The sequence below is a fragment of the Lytechinus pictus genome, chromosome 2 (genome assembly GCF_037042905.1).
Source record: "Lytechinus pictus isolate F3 Inbred chromosome 2, Lp3.0, whole genome shotgun sequence".
Taxonomy (NCBI): domain Eukaryota; kingdom Metazoa; phylum Echinodermata; class Echinoidea; order Temnopleuroida; family Toxopneustidae; genus Lytechinus; species Lytechinus pictus.
Window position 1 is genome coordinate 33196076 of NC_087246.1, and position 20792 is coordinate 33216867.

Genomic DNA, 20792 nt, shown 5'->3' on the forward strand with positions numbered 1-20792 from the left:
AGAATAGATACAAATAAGGCAACCTTATCCAGAGTTCAAATCTAGAAGCCGTTTCATCAGCATTAGTCATTTCACAAGTTTTTTCATCTGAGAACTTTCCTTTGTTTTCATTAGATGAGAAACAAAGATGTCTCACTGAAACTATGCTCACTGTTGGGTAACGACAACTTGTCAACAGGGACAACTTTCATGAAATGGTATCCCAATTTTGTCTCCATGGATGGGGGTGCCATATATTTACACATACCTGAAAATAGTGTATCTACTATTTTCCCTTGTGTGGTCAATGATATGTGTAGCTAAAGCAACTTTGCCAAAATCAGTAATCAAAGGTTTAATTCTAGTTCTGCCCCCAGGAAAGGGGAGTTTTAAATATACCTCACACTGATAGCAATAACCCTTATCCCCTCCTTTCTCTCTTCCTGATTCAATGCAACCTCCATCCCCACTCTTTCACTCTACTTGTTTCTTATTTGACATCTTTTTTGCAAATTCCATATTAGTCAAGACCTATTAATCTGGGCATGAATCCTGTTATTATTTTAATTGTCATTTTCAGGACTAACATTGAATTGACTTGATGGTCGTTATCAAAGCTGAGGAAAGTTTTGAGCTGGTATGGAGCCAGTACTGTTCAAAGTGGGTGCAGTATATTGTCATTGAAATCACTAGTAACACATATTTTCATATGAAATAAAAAATAATACATAGTTTATCACATATGATATCAAATATAATCAATAATTTCATATGAAATCAAAAGTAATACATAATTTCATGTGAAATCAATGTAGCGATAAATAGTTTCATATGAAACCAAAAGTTATACAGTTTCACATGAAATCAAAAGTAATACATAGTTTCATATTAACTCAGTGGTAGGATTTGGGGGCGGGTGTCCGGACACTTTGAAATTTTGAAACCTTCTTTTTCATGTCTTTGGATTGCACAAAAAATATGAATTCAGTAGTTGTAACTTTTTTTCAGTTTTGTTCTCTGTAATATTGCCTAAGACTTTGCACTAAAAATTGATGAAAATTAGCTTGTTTACTTTTTCAAATGGCTGTTTAAAATCGATTGTCCGGACACACAACAACTGGGTATAATACATGGTTTCTTAATAAATCAATAGCAATACATATTTTTTATTAAATCAATAGTAAAACATGGATTCATTATTCTATATGTTATGTATCAAATGGAACAATTTTGTAGGTTAGATGTCTTATGAACTGGTATATGTGATCTGTCTTACATACATATTTTTCTTCAACATGCACCATTCCATCTGCAGGAAACAATTGCATTATGGGTAAAGTACAAACATAGTAAATAAAGAGGCTTTTATAATAGGAGGTAATAATACTTTGTAAACACATAGGAGTAATGCTGAAAATATGTTTACAAATTAAAATACAAACATGTTGCAAAATAATGCAAAATTTGAATAATTGGTGAAAGACATTGCATTTAATAACTAGCTCTCAAGAAAGAAGAAACGTGAGAAGTTTGCTTTCACACAAATAAAGTCCACTTTAAATTTACTAGTACTCAAATAATGTCTTCCGAAGACATCGATCAGCCAAATCTATAAACATATTAGCCCATATTCTGAGGTCTGGTTTAACTTAGGCCATGGTATAACTCATTGCTAAACATATTAAATTTCTATACAGATTTTATGCAAGCAATTTCTATTTTTGTAGTGTTACACAGTATTTTTTGATAAAAATTCAACGAGCATAAAATTCACCCTAACATGTGAAAATGTATGAAAATAATGTAACAAGAGATTAATTGAAGTAGCAAATAAGTAGAAAAGGAATGTTCATATTGAATTATTGCACACAAAGATCAATGTAATTAGCTGACTCGTAAACTAACTTGATCTTATTTTCTCATCAAGACCAAGTAGAATTCTGCTTTAAACAATTCTGCATTTTACATTATTACTAAGTAGATTGACTTGAACTATATCACCAGTCATTAGCTAGTCAGCTTGACTCGAAATTGTATGATAGTTTGTATTAAAAGACTCACTTATCTTAACCTTCCTTTATATTTTATTCTATACGTCATATCTATTTTATTCACTTATTTTGTGTGTGGTCCCTTCCTCAGTGCAAGGTGATTTTTTGTTTATATCTCTGATGGTCTTGGTATATTCAGACTTTAAGCTCATAAATTTGTGAAGCTGTACCTATCTAAACATTACATTTGTGGACGAAGTATTAACGAGTAGAGCATTAAACGACTTGAAGAATTATTGTAGAATACCACAAATAACAATAAAAGTGTCATATTAAAACCACTATTAATCATATAAATACCAATAAATATGCCATGCATTGCGCAGCAAAATTTGGATAGCCCAATGAGAACTAATTTTCTTTCAAAATGACACATTTTAGCGCTGATATTCCGCCTATTAAGAATTCATACCAATAGATATGTAAACATTGTTAAGACACGGGTCAAACTGCGTACATCGATGTTTCCCATGTTTTATCTGATTCCTAGAGTATACATACACATGTACATATACTTACATAATTTTGGCCTTTATATACCACTATTCAAGAGGAGAATGCCCAAAGCACTTTGCATATAAACTAGCACATCTATGATGTGGAGCTCATTCTGCATCTTGCAACAACATTTAACACAATTTTTAATTTCAGCCCAGTTGACACTAGTGAATTATATTGGTGACATAAATTGAGGAAACAGAATTGCAATTGATGAAGAAATGACATAGAAGAAGCATCTTTTTGTGATTTATGAATAAATTTTGCATAAATTAGCATAAATAATTTTCTAGTCAAAATTCTGTGTACAAGTTTGGTGAACCTCATGCAGCTCTACCAGATACAAGAAAACAAATCAAAATCGGTCAACAAATAAAGAAGAAGCATTTTTTGTGATTTATGGATAAATTTTGCATAAATTAGCATAAATAATTTTCAACTCAAAATTTCAAAATTCTGTATGGAAGTTTGGTGAACCTACCAGATGGAAGAAAAAAATATCAAAATCGGTCAACAATGAAAGAAGAAGCATTTCATGTGAATTTTCAAAAATACGCATAAATTAGCATAAAAAATTTCTAGTCGAAATTTCAAAATTCTGTTTAGAAGTTTGGTGAACCTCATGAAGCTCTACCATAGGAAGCAAAAAAAAATCAAAATCGGTCAACAAATAAAGAAGCATTTTTTGTGAATTTTGAAAAATGTACATAAATTAGCACATTTAATGAGTTTCAAAATTCTGTGTTGAAGTTTTGAATCCCCAAGCTAGTGCTATCATACAAAGCAAACCGAATTGAAATTGGACTTGAAATGGCGAAGAAGAAGCATTTAGAAACTATGGACGGACGCCACGCCACGGCATAAGCTCATCTGGCCCTTCGGACGGATGAGCTAAAAAAACGAATACCATTATTCAGTTCTCAAAATGCTTAATATATCAGAAAGAAAGTGACTTTGATTTTTATATGTATATAATTTTGAACTAAACTGTGTGGCCTCTCAAACTTCACCTCTCTGGACTTTAAGCCCATAAAGTTATGAAGTTGTCCTTGTCCAAACCGGGGTCCAAACATTGCTTTGCCTAAATTAGTATCAATCATATCGAATATTGTGTATATCACAGATTGCAACCAAATATTGGTGACTGGTATGTTAATACCGGTATTATTCTTTTTCGTGCATCACATTACAATTCATACAAAAGTTGATAATTGATTGAAAAATATCCAATGAGGCATGATTGCTTTGTTAGAGAACTGCTACTGGTATTCCAAACAGAGGATTTGGGGTCTAAACTAGTTCTATGTGCCCTTCATAATCCTTGCCAAGACAATATAAACCGTCGGTCCCCTGGTTGATTCATAATAAGCATACCAGTGTACACAGATACTCATTAGCAAATATAATCATGCTGATCAACAGACTATTGTAAGATAGACACTGAAGAGCAAAATGACCGAGCATTTCATATAAGAACTACAAAATTATGCCTCGGATCTATTCACCAACCTACAAATTAGATTAATATATCCGGGAATAAAGTCTAAGTAATATCTAAATATAGCTATGTTACACTCGACAGCTCGTATAAACAACCGATCCTGGTAACATTCCCGATGGCTGAGATCTATAAGCTAGCGCGAAACATAATTGGGTGACTAAATAAAAGGTATGATTATCGTACCATTTATTTTTTCTAACCTTTCCCATCTCAATTTCTTTTCAAATTCAGCATGACAGAACGTGCTTCTCTGTTTCATCAGAATAGTATTTACATTCTGCTCAAACGCTTCCGGTATCATGCATCCTTTATATCTTCGATCCACTTCCTCACAAAACCATCTTCTCTCATAAAGTGTACCTCACTTTATTACTTCAATCTCTGAAATTTGGCCTCGAAACTGATTCACTCTGCCTCAATCACATAAGACTCCTGTCTTAGATTGGACATCTTTCTTTTTCTTCAATATTATCACCAGCAGACATGCGCCATGTCAAAATGGCGGGTACTTCTGAGAGTTCACGTTTCTAGTCCGACAGTCACATGTAGTCTTCCCGCCTTCAAAGCCTCTTCAAGCTTGATATCTCCTGTCCCGCTTGGTCGAAACACCTTCATCTTCAATCGTCCATTCTTCAGTTGCCCAGCGACCGGTGGTGATGGTTCACCTGCTATTTCAGTTGACTGAAGTCTCTTCTTCTCACCCTCTCTGCAAAGCATAGCTGTGAATCTTTGCTTGTCCCTAGTCGATGTCCCGTCACTTCCGTTCGGCAACGTTCGACGAGTCCGTTTCTCGCGCGACCTGTCAACATCCCCTCTTGCCTTTTGCAAAAAGAGCAGCATCGTCCGCGTGGCTTCTGCTTGATCCACCGACATCGCCATCCAGTCCGCCTTCGATTTCGTCGTTGACGACGTGCTCGTCGATAACGTGCTTGTTTTGGTTGAGAGATCATCAGGGCTGCGCGTTGACGTTGACGATGACGATGATTGGCGAGACGGGTTAGAATGTTCGTCGTTGATTCCTAGACGATCACGCATGGCCAAACGGCTTTGACCAAGCGCTGTCTCAAGTTTGTCACTTACAACTGCTTTGTCGTCTAACTTGTTTTGGCGGGAAACCAGCGATCGTTTGCTACTCGCTGTCGAGTTGTCGGGTCGGCGTTTCTTCGGCAGCGGTGAAGGTTTAAAGACGTCTTGCCCGACATGTCTCATTCCAGCGCACACGGAATCGACGTTAGTCGCGAAGATAGGCTGCGTGGTCAGACCTGGAAGGTGTTTGACTTCAGACGGACGCCATTGCTGACGTTCGTTGGTGGTTGGGCTTAGGTTAGGACACACATGACTGGACCGAGACCTAATACAAAAAAAAGGGTTATGGAAATTAAATTGGTATACTGATTAGTTAGTAAGAACATGAACAAGCTCTCGATTTTTGAAAACTGACGACGATGCGACAACATTTCTTCTGACTTGAATTTCGTTAAACATAAAGTCGGGGCAAAGGTACCGAATTACTTTGTGGTTCAGCATAGTGTAAGGTTTAGGATTAAGGATATGGTTTAGGTTAGAGGTTTAGTTTTACGTTTGTGCCGATTTTCTTTTTTTTCTTCTTTAAAAAATGTTATATTTTAATGTATGAGCAATGCTGCCAGATAAATCAATCCACAAAACCTGCGCTATACAAACAACTGGCAACTATGTCCCTTTTCAGCACCTTCCGGCATCCCCGCAGTCCAAAATAGAATAAGGGGGAATGAAAATTGCAAAGTATTTGAAACATAGATTAATAATAAATATTAAGGTCATCTCCTTACCCATTTTGGCCATTCGAAGTTTGTTTTCGTTCAGCCACTATTGCACTCTGAATGACCTCAAAAGCTCTCCTGAAACAAACAAATTTCAAAATTTTGTTATTACTATTATAGCATATATATTGTATTGGGGATATAATTATCATAGCATATATTGTGCTGAAAATCTGCAGAAGGGAATCCCATAAAGACCATTTTCATGCCATTTCAGGGCCCCGTCTTACAAAGAGATACGATTGATCCAATCAATCGTAACTCTATGGAAATCCAACAGTGTCATAACTTTCTACAGGAAATTTCAAAATGTCCTTTGAAAACAAAGGAAAACACACCAAATTATCAAGAAATCGATGAATTTATAAGTATCATATCTTGAATTTTTTTTAAAGAAACATGCATTTTATATGTTGACGTTGCTGGCAATCCATAGTTGTGATTAATCGGATCAATCGCAAACCTTTTTAAGACGGGGGCCCTGGTCGTTTAAAGACATTTTCGATCACTTCAAGTCACAAGCTGTTTCAGACAACTCGGGATTAAAAAGGGGGCTGTCCTCCTATAGGAGGTCATATAATTATGCAGTGGATAATTATTATCGGGGATGTTATCTCAATAAGTGACAACATTGTATTGTTATTCTTGATACAAAACCGTTTGGGAAACAGGACTGTCCGGTATCGTAGAGTACCCCTTTCATGTTTTAGCGTATTCATGTTTTAAGCCCCCATCACACTTATTCGGAATCAGCAGGAATCAAGCAGAAGCTGGAAAGAAAAAAATATTCAAAAAATCTAGACATTTTTGGGAGGAACTTATGAATTCACCAAACTGGAGTTGAAATTCAGTAAATTGGCCACGTGTATCATCATACACTAGTCAAAATGAACCGCAATGGAGTCAGATTGATAATTCGTGCTACGTTCTTGTACATTCTAGGGGCATTCTAAATATCCTGACTGCATTCTGAGTGCATTCGAAATATTTTTGTCATTTCTTTTGGCCGTCCCGAAGGTTTTGGTCATGTTCAAAACATTCGAGGGATATTTTCGAACGGTGTTCGAAGTAGATTTAAATGACCAACTGGTGGTCAAACAATAGTCCTTTCATTCAGGCCAATTCTGCTTGATTCGGAATAAGTGTGATGGGGGCTTTAACAGCGTATTATTGCATCCACTTCGCAGGCGCTTTCTGGAACGTTCAGAATCTATTGAAAATGCCCGTCAAATCACAGTGGAAAGATTAGAGGTCATTGTCGAAAGTTGGTGGAACGGGACAGCACATCGTCTTAAGCTTCGGACTGGACAATAAAAAAGGCAAATGAGATGTCGTTTGTCCAGAGTCCATGACGACACTGACGTTTTAATTGATTCACCGATTTTCGACAAAGGCTGCTTTGTTCCGAAGGGCTCTTGACAAAAGATTCTCTGTTAGAGAAAGCGTCAGCGAAGTATTGTTAAAATACCCTAATCATGTTAAAGCGGCGGAAAGTCTTTTGTTATCAAGACTTCTTGATCAAAACGTTGCATTCGTCCTACATTTTGTCACATCTGATAACTTTCCTTGAGGAAATGTTGGATATAAAACTTGATAGACAGAGAATCATAGTTCATATGTGTTTAGTACAACGTCTTTGTCCGACAAGTCATTTTACATTTGTAAAAGTGAACATATTCCCATTTAGAAGTTCTTGGTATCCACGTTAAACATATAGGCTAAACTCGAAATTGAACACAATTAAAAAAAGTGAGAGAATATGGTCACATAATGAAATATTCTATTGTTGTATTTGAAAAGTGGACAAAGTTGCATAACCGATAATTTTTAAATCCTTTCTAAGGATGCATATAATAAAATAAGCATCAAATTTAGTCTGTCACAAAAATAGTGCCTGTTTAATATACATCATTACATTATATAAAAAAAAATCAACAAATGTATCGCACGAATGCAGCTGAGAATAGAATCGGTGGATAAAACGGATCTATTTATAATTTGTCAAAGGGCCTACGAATTAATAATATACTTGTAGATATACTACAGTGCTATAGATGCTATTTACGTCATTTTAGTTAAGTATCATCACTAAACGTGTTGTTAATGGATTTGTAAAGAACGCAGATATCAAAACGAAATTTTCGTGAATGTCATTTTCGATGATCCTCGCATGTATAAATAGAATACGATATTTTCTCTAGCTATTTAGACAATCATGGCTCACAAAGATATGAATAACTCATAGCCAATATGAAGTTAATCAATCAATATACACTACTCGTTCATTCAATGTCGGATATTCGGGCAGGTGATTTCATCGTAACCTTCCGGGTAGACCCTCAACCTGTTCAATATTCCCGCCGACACTCATCTATAATAGTGGACACATGATACAAGGTTTTAAAAGAGTACTACGATGCTATATATAAATGTATTTGCAAGTCGAGAACAAATGAAAAATCGAACTGGTGGTTCTGGGCAAAGCCAACATTCAACACGTCATTATTAAACCGGTTAATGTTGTCATGGTGATGTCGCCTGGATGCTGTTCGCAGATCGAGGCCGAAAATTACGGTTCGTGAGTAGCACGGGTCTCCGTGAAGAATTCAACCGGTTTCAACGTGTTGGAAGTATCGGATTAAGAGCAAACTATCCTCGAGTCATGCATTTATTTCTATGTCATGAATGATTGCATCGTGTTTCAAAGGGTTAAGAGGTCAACAATAATGTATACTAATAATGCCATCAGCAAAACCGACTCGAGACAACCGTCTTACAAAGAGTTGCGATTGATCCGATCAACCACCGACAGCCAGCAACGTCAACATCTAACATGCAAATTTGTACAAAATATTTTCTAGACATGATGTATATTCATACATTCATCATTCTCTTGAAAATTCAGTGTGATTCTCTTTGTTTACTCAGGAGATTGTGCAAATTTCCTGTAAAAAAAGTTATGGAATGGATGCGATTTCCAACAGTTGAGATTGATTGGATCAATCGTAACTCTTTGTAAGACGTGGCCCAGATTAATCAAATATATCGCGTTATTCGATCGGTTATAGTTTTGTTGATGCGATTTTTTAACATCACTCATGCAGAAGAACCTTTTGAATTCCATTTCTTATAAATTTATTAGGGGAAATATTGAATTGTATTATGAATTCCAATCTATCAAATTTCTGAATCATACTCCTCTTCATTTATTTCAGTCAGTATTTCCCTCTTGCCAAGGGTTGCTGACTCGCACAATGACACTCCCACCACCTTTCACTTCTCGGGTAAGAGTTTTCTCCTCATTTAGACTAAATTTAATTTCGTTTAATTACATTTTCCTGATCTAAGTTTTGTCTCTTTCATTATCTTGTATAGTTAAATTGCCAATGGATTTACAACAAAAATATATTTTCCTCAAACGGCACTCAAACATAGGCGTATAGATGTAAAATGTCTCTCTATGTATAATTATGCTACATTACAATGTGACACAAAAAATGCTGCAAAAAATTATGGAACAAACATTTAGCCCCCTCAAAATATCGTCCAACTCAAGCTAGCTGTAATGTAAAATATTTGTTGTGTGCCCCTCAGTGGCTACTTTGACATTATACCAACAGTGAGAAGCTATTTTGAAGGAGAACAAACAATGAAATCGATCGTGATTTGTTTATGGGATGCTTTGCGTTTGAACAAGAAACTATTAATGGAAAATGAGAATAAAGGTGAGCGAAGTGTCAGACTTGTGTTTGATCAGAGCGGCTGTCGCATCCTTTCTAATTGCCAACTCACTCTCGTCTGTACACATAGCACCAGGTTGTGAGGGAGAGAGAATGGCTGGAAGTTTATGATTTGAGTTTGTAAAAAAATATACCGTTTCACTTTAAAATGGCCATATTTATACTCTCAGTCGGACAGAAATGGCCCTTCCTTATTTGAAAATATCCCATTTCGTGCGTGTACTTTCCAGGGAGCACAGTATGGTGTTAAAAAGGCTGGGCTGAGCTGAAAGTAGAGGGGGTTACCATACCCCCCAAAAAATATCACAATAAGCACCCCTTGGGCACCCACCCATTTCTTGTTTCCGGGAAGTTTTAGTTTTAAACGTGTCATCAGTAACATTGAAGATGTAAAATATTAAATTCAGAACTTGAATCAATTCTTATCAATTTGGTATGATTTATTACTATTATTTCCATGCAATTGCGGACCCCCCCCCCCCCCCACACACACACACTCACACTCACCCGCGCACACCCTCTCTCACATACACACACGCACACACACACACACATACAAAACGAATGTACGTTACTTTTTGCTGGGATAATACTTTTTCTTTGTAAGTTTTTCGAATGAAGAATATCTTATCGAGTATATGGGTTATATAGTGGGCTAAGAATCCCACCAAGTGCAGGGCACGGCAAGGCAAAAGAGATTATTTCCTTTGAAAAGTGTGTTTGATGAAGAATAGAAAGTGCATCTTGAGTGGAATGAAGGGTTAAAGTTGAAACCTTTAGCGGAAATGCAAATCTTAAGAAGGTTGGTTTATTGAAGCCGTCGCATTAGATACTCTCTTTGAAATGCAAACATAGCGCCTTTACACAAAACCTTAAAATAAACAAACGCAAATCATATTACATCCATATGAATATTACTTTCGCATGATGATATTTTAAGTGATAATTGTGGTATTCGTTTGATATGTTTACAATATGGAAATCGAAAATAGGGGTGCACTCAACGATTGCAACACCCATTTCGGTGCAATATCTCACCCTTTACTGTTAAAAAATATTGTTTGCGTCTAAAAGTTTTTTCTGGATCCTTCTAGTGCACGAGTGCAATCATGTCTATAAATCTAAAGTTGCAGAAAATAGTGATATCATGATTATACCGCTTCTAAAGAGGCTGATTTTGACTTATTCGATTGCAATTTATTGTATCAGGGTTTGTTGCATAACAAAGAGTGCAAACTGACCCCCAACCCCTCCCCCTATTATTTTATCCAATCTTATTTAAATTAATTTTCCATGTGGAGCACACAAAACTTGCCTTCTAGCTAAAGTTTTGGATGTTTAATGTCTCCTTCTGTCGAAGATTTTAATAAAAATGGCAACTCCTTAACCACAAAGTCTATTTGATACTCCGAATTGCTCTGTAATTGTCAACTTCAACAAAATAATCTCCTCCTTGAAAATGATTTACATTTTATTAAAACCAACCGGTGTCAGTTTCAACACCACAGTTCTTACATTGTACACTGTCAAATGACCTGAAGTCATGTTCAGGTATTATTGGCCTATCATTTTTTAAGACTACATTACGAGTGCTAGGAGGTCACTATGAATTGATTTTTAGGATTGTCAAGAGAGTATTCGACGTCTGACGCTTCAAAAAATCCAGATTAGAAATATTCCTATAATGTGTTCTAACATTTCATTTCAAAACCGAGTCACATAACAATCGTATATAAAGTTTCAGGTTTCCTCATCAGATATGCAGAAATAAGACCACATGCACTGATAAAGTGAAGGAAGTTATAATTGGTAATTGCATTTTAAAAAGTGTGTTTTATTTCACTCACTTAAACGGTGCCGTTTTGAAGACGTAAGGATCTGGAATGTTATCTCCGAATGTAAGATCTTCCAGGTCGCTGCTTCCGTCAAACCCAACCAGTCTCTGGACATGCCTTGCCCGATATTCCGCCATATATCGGCCGGTATCCTCGTAGAAACGGAATGGTTGACATTCCTTCTGATATTGCTTGTTGCTGTAGTGATAATATAATCCGAATTATATTGTTAACATTATTGTAAGGAAGACTATCGATAATGAGTATAAATTTGTGCACAACACTATATACCCTCAATTTTTTTCTTTCTTTCTTCCTTTTTTTATTTTTTTTTTGGGGGGGCAGTACTTCCGCCACAGAATCAAGTTGCACATTACTAGCAAATTACACGATAGTCTCACAGAGGACTTCCATTATTGGTCCGTTTGCAAAAGATACTTAAAACACTCAAACTTTTACAACAATCGGGTGAACAGGCGCGGATCGAAAGACGGTCATTTACAGAGTGCGAAATTGTCAACAAAAATAGACAAGCCCCCCCCCCCCCCCCCCACAAAAAAAAGTCTTCTAAAATGAAGGATATTTCGTCTCGTCTCCTGAAAAGCTTGACCAGTACAATGTTAACGTGGTGTGAAATGAAGGCATTCTATGGGGTCCACCATTATATTTACACATTTTAAAGGGTGCCCCCCCCCCCCCCCCATTCGTGCCTGAGGAAACCAACCAATGACAATATAGCCAGCCATGTTAACCCCCTGAACAAAGATTTCTTCAGAATAAAATCAATTTTGCAAGGAGCGAAAATCTACGCACCAGTCTGTGGACGAATCTCCCTGGATGTTAGGGGCATTGCGATCTGACTTTCTCCTGGTCGCACCCCTGGTCGTCGTCCGACCGTTCTGCTTCTTCGAGGTGCCGTGGTCGTGAGGAGACCATTCGTTGAAACCGATGTCGAGTAGGCTGGCGATTGACGCTAACCTGATAAACAATAAATGAATTATGTGTACCTCGTATTGCTTTTCAGGGGAATGTTATTTTCTTTATTGTCATTGTTAACATGGACAAATTAAACAAAGTGGCGCGAAAATGTGGTAGATCGGTGACTAATTTCCCGAACTTTGGAACCACAAGGCCCGCGCGGACCGGGATATAGTTTAGATTCAAGTTAATTCATTTCAATTTAGATTGCAGTGAAACAGAATCCAAATGCACATAGAAAATCACATTTAAAAAATCATTGACTCCATCTGATCTTGGATGGGTCTACAAGCACAATCTTAAAGTTTGATGTCCCAAGTAAACGCTCCATGCAGCCATACCAAGACTCCATGTAAACCAATGGCATGAATGGTGTGGAAATAACAGAGCCTACTAGATTTAGTTCATCTGGGTCCCGTCTTACAAAGGGTTGTAATTGATCTAATCAACATCAACTATAATGGAAATCCATCAACGCAATGGTTTTTCCTCCAGGAAATTTGCACAACTTCCTTTGTAACCATACAAAGAGGGGCTCACTGGCATTGTCAAGACAACGATGAAGGTATGAATATAGCCTACATCATCATCTAGAAAATATTTTGAATAAACACGAATTTTAGATGTTGGCGTTGTTGGCTTTCCATAGTTGTGGTTGATCAGATCAATCGTAACTCTTTGCAAGATTGATCCAATCAACGGCAACTCTATGGAAATCCATCAATGTCTTTTTTTCTATAGGAAATTTGCCAAATGTCCTCTGTAAGCAAAGAGAAGAATGTATGAATATATATTTAGAAAATATTTTCAAGCTGGCTTTCCGTAGTTTGAGTTTATCAGGGCCCGTCTTACAAAGAGTTGCGATTGATCCAATCAATTCGAAACTATATGGAAAGCCAGCAAAGTCAATATAAAATGCATGTTTAATGAAAAAAAATCTAGATATGAATGTATATCCATAAATTTATTAATTTCTTGACAATTTGGTGTGTTTGCATTTGTTTACAAAGGACATTTTGCAAATTTCCTGTAGAAAAAATTATGACACTGATGGATTTCCATAGAGTTACGATTGATTGGATCATTACTGTAACTCTTTGTAAGACGGGCCCCATGACTCGGGTTCACTAATGTGACTATAACATTAGATTTTCTTCTGTCTTTATGAAACGTCGTGACGCGGTGACGCATTCGATTTTTTTTCTTCCCGTTCAAACCAGACGTTTAATTGTTGCTTTATGATTGTGTTTAATAATGTCTAAAAAAAATCATTATCATTCCAAATTACTTGTGGGATCAACATTTTCCGACGCTTCTCACCGTTGCTGGCTGCAAACTCAAAAACAAATCCCCATCAATGCCCAAATTAAATAGAAAGGGGAATATGAATCGAGTGCATGTTTTCGGAAAATCAATAATCAAATTGAATTCAAGTCAGGTTCATTAAAGATGAAACAAAGAGAATGTGACACGTGACCGTATTGATCTGACACCCAGTATAAAGCAATTCGATGGGAGTGAACCAATTATCGATTGCAGTTTTATATACCTTTGGCATGAAACAAAAGGTTGTAGATAACGAGGAATAACAAAAATTGTATTCTTAAAATATACCATTGTAAAATTAATGCCCGATCGATGCTTAAAATAGTTATTGCTTTCTTAAACAAATCGATAAAGTGAGTCACTAGTGATTGAAATTTATCACGATTTAGATAACTGGTGCTAGGTGTTTCATAAAGCTGTTCGTAAAGTTATATACGCACGACTGGAACACATTCTTAGATCAAATCAATCATACGGGGATATCACATAGCACAAGAAATGATCACCAGTCGTGCGTAAAGTCGTGCGTAACTTTACGAACAACTTTATGAAACACCCACCAGCGGGCCCATCAGGACCATTAATGATAGTCTGTCCGAATATTCTCTGAGACAAAGTGATATTCCTTGGAATGTGTAAATTTGTTAGGAAAAGAGTGAAAATTACTCGTCCTTTTCAGAGAATAATAATTTTGTAAGGGACAAAAAGTAACCAGTGTGAAAGATTTGGCCATTTATTCTGAAAGAAAACACATCCACCCTTTCTTAACACGTGCACACGTTGGTCTCAATAATGCATGAAGCAATTTCATTCATTTGATGCAAGATAAAAGAGCAATGTAGATAAAATTGTCTTGGTCAAGGGTCGTGTTGGGAATCGAACCCCGGACTTTCATGGTGCATTCGGGCGCCTTAGACCAATCGGCCACGGCACCTCGCCTTGCATGAGTAGTGAATTCGATATTCACTCCGGCCCACCCCCCCCCCCCCCTTCTTCCCCCCTGACGTTACATCACTTCCGAGCAATTGAAATAACGGGGAGATTTGATATGAGTGTGATGCTTTATCTTCTCAGGTAATTTTTTTTTTTTTTTTTTTTATTAACATCGAATGTTAATTTTGCTTCGCGTTTTAATATTATCCAAACCATAACAGACCGAATCTATTGGCAATTTTAAAAAATTGTACAAACTTGATGTACATCAGGCTATTGGTTTGGTATTTTTAGCATTGAGTGCACAAGTCTCCGTTCCAGTAGGCCCCCTATATATTTTTCCTTGTGGTAGTTCGTCCATACCAGTCATTAAGATTCCATAATTAGGCAACAAAAAATGAGAAATACATTAACAATAACAATGATGTTCACCTTGGGTGACTGAGTTTGGTTTGGTTTGATTTTATTCACCGTATGAAACTAAAAAACAAAATACATAATTGTAGAAATATTAAAAATAAATACGAATATTCATATCATGATATATATATTATAAACACTTAAAGAGATATAAATGGATCGCCTTATTCAGAGCCGTTGGTAGAATGGCTCTGTTCTTCCAAAAATATGATCGACCGGTTAAGTTTTAACTCTTCAAAATAAGTATTTCTTATCTTCTACTATGATTCATAAAAAATGAATTCGACTGACCATAATGTACTCCATACATGCTGGTAGTTCAGTTTTTTTCTTTTAATGAGAGAAGTTATAGATACAAACCTTGCTCCTTTGAGCTTGTTTCCTCCCGATCTCCCCCTCATTGGCCTTTTCGATGTTGGCGGTCGCTTTGAAGGCGACGACGAGGAGGATGTCGGTGGTTGATGAGTTGGTAGATGATGTTGTTCACATATGCAGTGGTCTTTGAGCTGATCCAGAGGGTCGGAATCGAAGTAAGGAACGAAGGAGCAGCTCTTGAAGCATCGATAGACAGTCTTCCCGACCAGGGGCATGGTTGTGAGTTCGATCAATGCGTTGATATCGAAGACGATGATGGCACCTTTGACGACAACCCCATCATGGATGTAAAATACACTGCATCCTCGCTCATTGTATATCTAGTAATAACACACAATTTACATTTTGATACCACAATCACTGTCAATACATGTTTAGATATATCAGGCTCAGATTGAACATATTCCAATTGGGTATTGTATTCCAAGAACAAAATGGAAATTTGGGTTTTTAAAAACATACAGTCCAGGAGATACCTCGGCCTTGATTGTCGAGAATCCGTAGAAATGAAATCCAAGATAGGGAACGAAAGTTGAATCCTTGTATTGTAGGCCTTAATCTTCTGAGAAAGTTGTTATCATATTCCATGACGAGAAAAATCAAACAGACAGGTAATGCATCTTTTTGCTTTTAATGCCTCACCTATTATAATAGTGTACTTAATTAGAAGTCATCCCGCATATGCTGTCGGCGAAAACCTCCAAACCATCTCCTAATTAGTGTCTGTTTACACAATAATCATGCTTTACCCATTTACTGCATGCGTCGTGGTTGGTGTATATAGTAATAGTTAACAATGCTTTAGTTTCTCTCTATGAACACAGATTGATTGCTTTTACGAGACTGCCATGTACCTGCTCGTATACATGTCAGCCAAACACACCGCCTTGACAAGCAGACGACCAGCATTCAGAGAGTGACCGATTTTGTGTAGTTGCTAACTGGCGCCACACAAAGTTTGGTGCACGCCGCTCCGCAGTTCGATATGTTCGCTCGCGACCTTTTCACAGAGTGAGGGAAGCCAATGTAATGAATAGTTTTTATTTGGGCTGTGATTTGAAATTCATCACAAAAGCTGGAGCGGAGCCCTTCCTCTCTTCAGTTATAGTGCATATAAAGCTCTCAGTCGATCACTGAGATTAAAATCTTAGAAGAAACGTTCGCTATCAGATGTCTTTAGAATTTATCGTTCCTTGTCAAGTACACAAATGCATTAAAATGATGATACAGATCTCCTCTACCGGCCTCCCTGGTTAGAGCAATATCCTTCATGGAAACCAATAAGTTCCCTGAGACATAATCATCATACAGGAACAGAGCCGATTAACCGTAAGTCCCTTGGTTGCTCGAATAATTGTGCATGGCTTGATTCCAAATCGGGTGTGGAATCAACAAGAAACATTTCACCCAAACAATTCTTGTAACATCATCAAGCTTCTGAGGAACATTCCGGAATGTAAGGTCATAAAGGTGTATCAATCAAAACAGCCTTGATGCCCTTGAGGTTCAAATCAATTACAGTCGAATCCAATATAATAAAAAGATCATGCACCTGCCTTAGTTCCATCATGAACATCACAAAGGAAGAATAATATTTACTTAAGTTCTTTATTTTGAACATCAGATTCAGTGACAGAAAGTTAGATTATAACATGTGCTACAAAATTTATGATGACGTCCACTTCAATCCAAGCATTGTGAGGCCTAAGCATTGACTATTCTCGGGGCTATTTTCAATAATCAAACATCAACGTAGAAGTACGTGGCCTTTTCATCTTTCGCTTCGATGAATTCCGTCAACAATATTCACAAAAAGTGCCTGCTTTTCTTAAGGAGCGATGAAGCCTTCGTGCTACTTTCAAAGGGGACATCACAAAGAGTGTCAAACTAAACAATGAAGTCATTTGGGACCTTATTGAATAATGAATTATCTTGAAGATTTGCTGATTAATTCAGGTTTGGGAATGTGCGTCGTTCCGGGGTGCCATTCAAAAAACATCTAAGCGGTACATAAAAATCGATATCTGGGACAGGGTGGTGTATTGATTTTTCCAACCAAAGATCAACCTTGGCCAAACTTGAAAGGCCACAAAATGAAAAAGGAAAACAACACGAAAAGCCACGTTCATCGATCATCTGAGAAGCTGTCGGCATTTTTTTGGAATGAAACATTTATCTGATCCATGTAGTCGAGTCTGTGACCTATAGGCATCGTCATCACTTTGAAACATCATTAATATGTTTAATTTGAAATAATTAACCATGGAGCTATTAACACAGATAGCTCCATGAATTAACATTATCAAATCACGACCTAAAATAAGTGACCTTATAACGTGGTCCAATCATATCCAACCGGGGGTGTTTATATTACATTTCATACATTTTGTATAAGTTGTACTTCGCCACCTGTCAATATGTTAATAGGAGAGAATATAGGACTCAGTTATTCCAGGGTCACCTTGATTAATAATTCACTATCATGGTAATTTTTGCGACCCAGTTGGTAATTGCCATGGAAATCTTAATTGGATGTTCAGCATCGTATATCACTTTGATGGTAGGTTACATACAGGCAATGGCCCAGATCAACAAGTCAAATGGAGGAATAAACTAAAATATTATTACTGTTGAATTATAGGATAAACGGCCTGCATGGGGCCTTATAAGCCGGGACCTTAAGTTCCAGTAGGCCTATAGGACGATATTCAGAGCCTGATATTTCTGATTTGTACTTTAATAGACGTGAATAAAATAAAATCATTCGACAGACGATCATCTTAGTTGGATCAGGGAATTGTTATGGTTGCATCTTTCCTTTGATCAGCAACTCTCCCTCCACCCCCCCCCCTCTCTCTCTCCCTCTTATTGGCCAATATTTTCTCTCTTCCATTCCCATAATTTGTAGTTGTTCCCCCTATCTCCGGGTTCTATCTATCTGGAATGCAATAATATACTTGTCACTTTACTACTTTGCATCTAAATTTTGCGAACTCGTGCCAATTAATTTTATTCGTCATTTTTTACTAATTGTAGTATCGGATTCGATTAAAAATTAGGCTAACGCCAACGAAAACAATTATTTTGAGCAGATGGAATTGAAGCAGGGGAGGTTCCATACTGCTTGGGGCGGCAGGGAGCGACCATGCCAATGATTTTTCTTTTAAAAAAAATAAAAAAAATGCATGAAAATCCATATTTTATCGTTCGGAAATAGACATCAGAAATGAAATACTCCGAAAATTTGTTTTGCCCAACTGATCGTGGGCCGGCAGCCGCTGTGCAGCGCCAGATCGACGAGGCTCTATCCCTTTAATTGTTGAACGCCAAACAGGGTAGCAGCAACTCCCATCTTTTAACGCCTTTTGGTCTCAGTGACGCGACCGGAGACGGACGCTCTACCAACTGAGCCAACACACCGGTACTTTTTTGCAGCTAGTATATCGGTTGGTGGAGGCATGGGCGGAAATCCCAGGGGGGACAGGGGGGACGTGTCCCCCCTACTCAAAATAGTAGGGGGGACACAATATCAAATGTCCCCCCTACTATTTTTTGTCTTTTATGATGGTAAGAAATACATCATTCTAAATCATATAAAACATGTATTTTGGGACGAGTTGGGACGAGATAACCGTACTTTTGGGATGATAACCTTTTTTTCTGCTTGTCAAATTTTCCCCACCCCTTGTCCCCATAGGCGGATCCAGAGGGGCCGAGGGCCCCCCCCCCCTCTATTGGCGGAGCAAAAAAAGAAAAAATAAGGGAAAGAAAGAAGTAAATAGGAAAAAAGGAGGGAAAAGAGAGGAGAAAAAGAAGAGAATGACGACGAGCGCATAAAATAAGATGAGGGGAAGACTTGGAAAATAAAAAGAATCTTTCGTGCCACTATATAAAATTTTCGCTCGCGCTTCGCGCTCGCATTGCCTGTTAGATGATTTACATATCTTGTTCAATATGGAGCTCAAATATCAAGTTTGGAAGTCAATATACAAAACATATTTCACCTCGGAAATCGAACTTTCATTATTTTGTGTGATTTACAAATTAATTTTTTAAAGTGCTCTGTAAAAATGTAAGTTTTATGGTCTGAATAATTTTATCAACATTTGCTGCTTGCGCTGCGTGCTCGCAAATTTTGATTTATCAGGTACCTATTATTTTCGTGTATTCTATAAAGTTTTCAAAATATCCCTTTTCAGGTCTGATTGTCAAGACGTATCAGCTAGCGCTGCACACCGGCATTTTTATTGGCGAGTTATGTATGTTTCAATATTGATTATATAACAAACTACTTAAAATCCCCTTTTCATGACAGTTTATCAAAAATTTTAGCTCGCGATTTGCGCTCGCATTAATGGTTACAAATATATTAACTGATGCATCCTATTCATAGTTACAAAAGTGAAATGTCCAGTTTTTATGCCATAATATCATCAGATTTCGCGCCCTCATTAGGCATTAATAAATATATTAATTTAATAATTAAATTGTCCCCTTTGTTACATCTCGCGCTTAGCAAGAGGAATAGGAAGATAGTCATCATTTTCATGACATGTCGCTAGGATGTCCCGGTCCTATGTCAAAACTCAAAAGTAATAATAATGAAAATTTTAGCTCTTTTTTCAAGTGCGATCCATATCCACCTTACAATTTTCCTACAAAGTGCTTGAAATATAAAGCTGTAATTTACTATTTTTTCCGATCGGAATATCAAAGTTTCATGATTTTCATGATTAAAGATGTATTTAGAATGCCTAGATTCTAGGTCTAAATATGAAACACGAGCGCGCATGTTTATTCAAATACTCAACTTGTTCTCCATTTAAATCATTATCCAGTTTCAGATCACAATATCAAAATTTTTCTGCTCGCGCTTTGTGCTCGCATTATTAATGTAGGAAGACCCCCTATTACTCATCCTTTTCATGATTTACATAACATTGATTTTGATTGATTTATTTTATTTAAACACGGTAAAAAGCCCTCGATCAGCATATGGCTGTTTACAAAACATGAACAGAGTGGCCCATTTTAAGGTCTAAATCTTGATTTTTGTTCTGCTTGCGCTTTGCGCTCGCATCAATTGTTGAATTATATAGCTTTCCTGTTCACGATTACAAAAATTGATTAAAATTTTCAATTCTTTCTTAAGAAATTTTTCAGCTCGCGCTTCGCCCTCGCATTTTTTTTATTGTTGAAATATGCAACGCCTTCATGGCTAAGTGCAAGCAATCCTTAACAGGTACCAGTTCAAAACGTATATAAAAATTTTCTGCTCGCGCTTTGCGCTCGCATCAATTTTTTACATATATATCTATTCTGCTTGAGTTACAAAAAGTGCTTAGAATTTCCAT

At 37.0% G+C, this 20792-nt stretch overlaps 1 protein-coding gene across 1 annotated transcript; it reads right to left on the reverse strand.

Annotated features, from left to right (window-relative positions):
* Window positions 1-517: 517 nt before the first annotated feature.
* Window positions 518-17233, reverse strand: LOC129254375 (uncharacterized). Its single transcript, XM_054892835.2, has 5 exons — window positions 15424-17233; window positions 12220-12384; window positions 11419-11604; window positions 5841-5909; window positions 518-5380 (listed from the first exon to the last, which is right to left on the reverse strand). Exons 1-5 carry the CDS (start codon window positions 15651-15653, stop codon window positions 4549-4551), a joined length of 1482 nt encoding a protein of 493 aa, XP_054748810.2. The 5' UTR covers window positions 15654-17233; the 3' UTR covers window positions 518-4548.
* Window positions 17234-20792: the final 3559 nt, after the last annotated feature.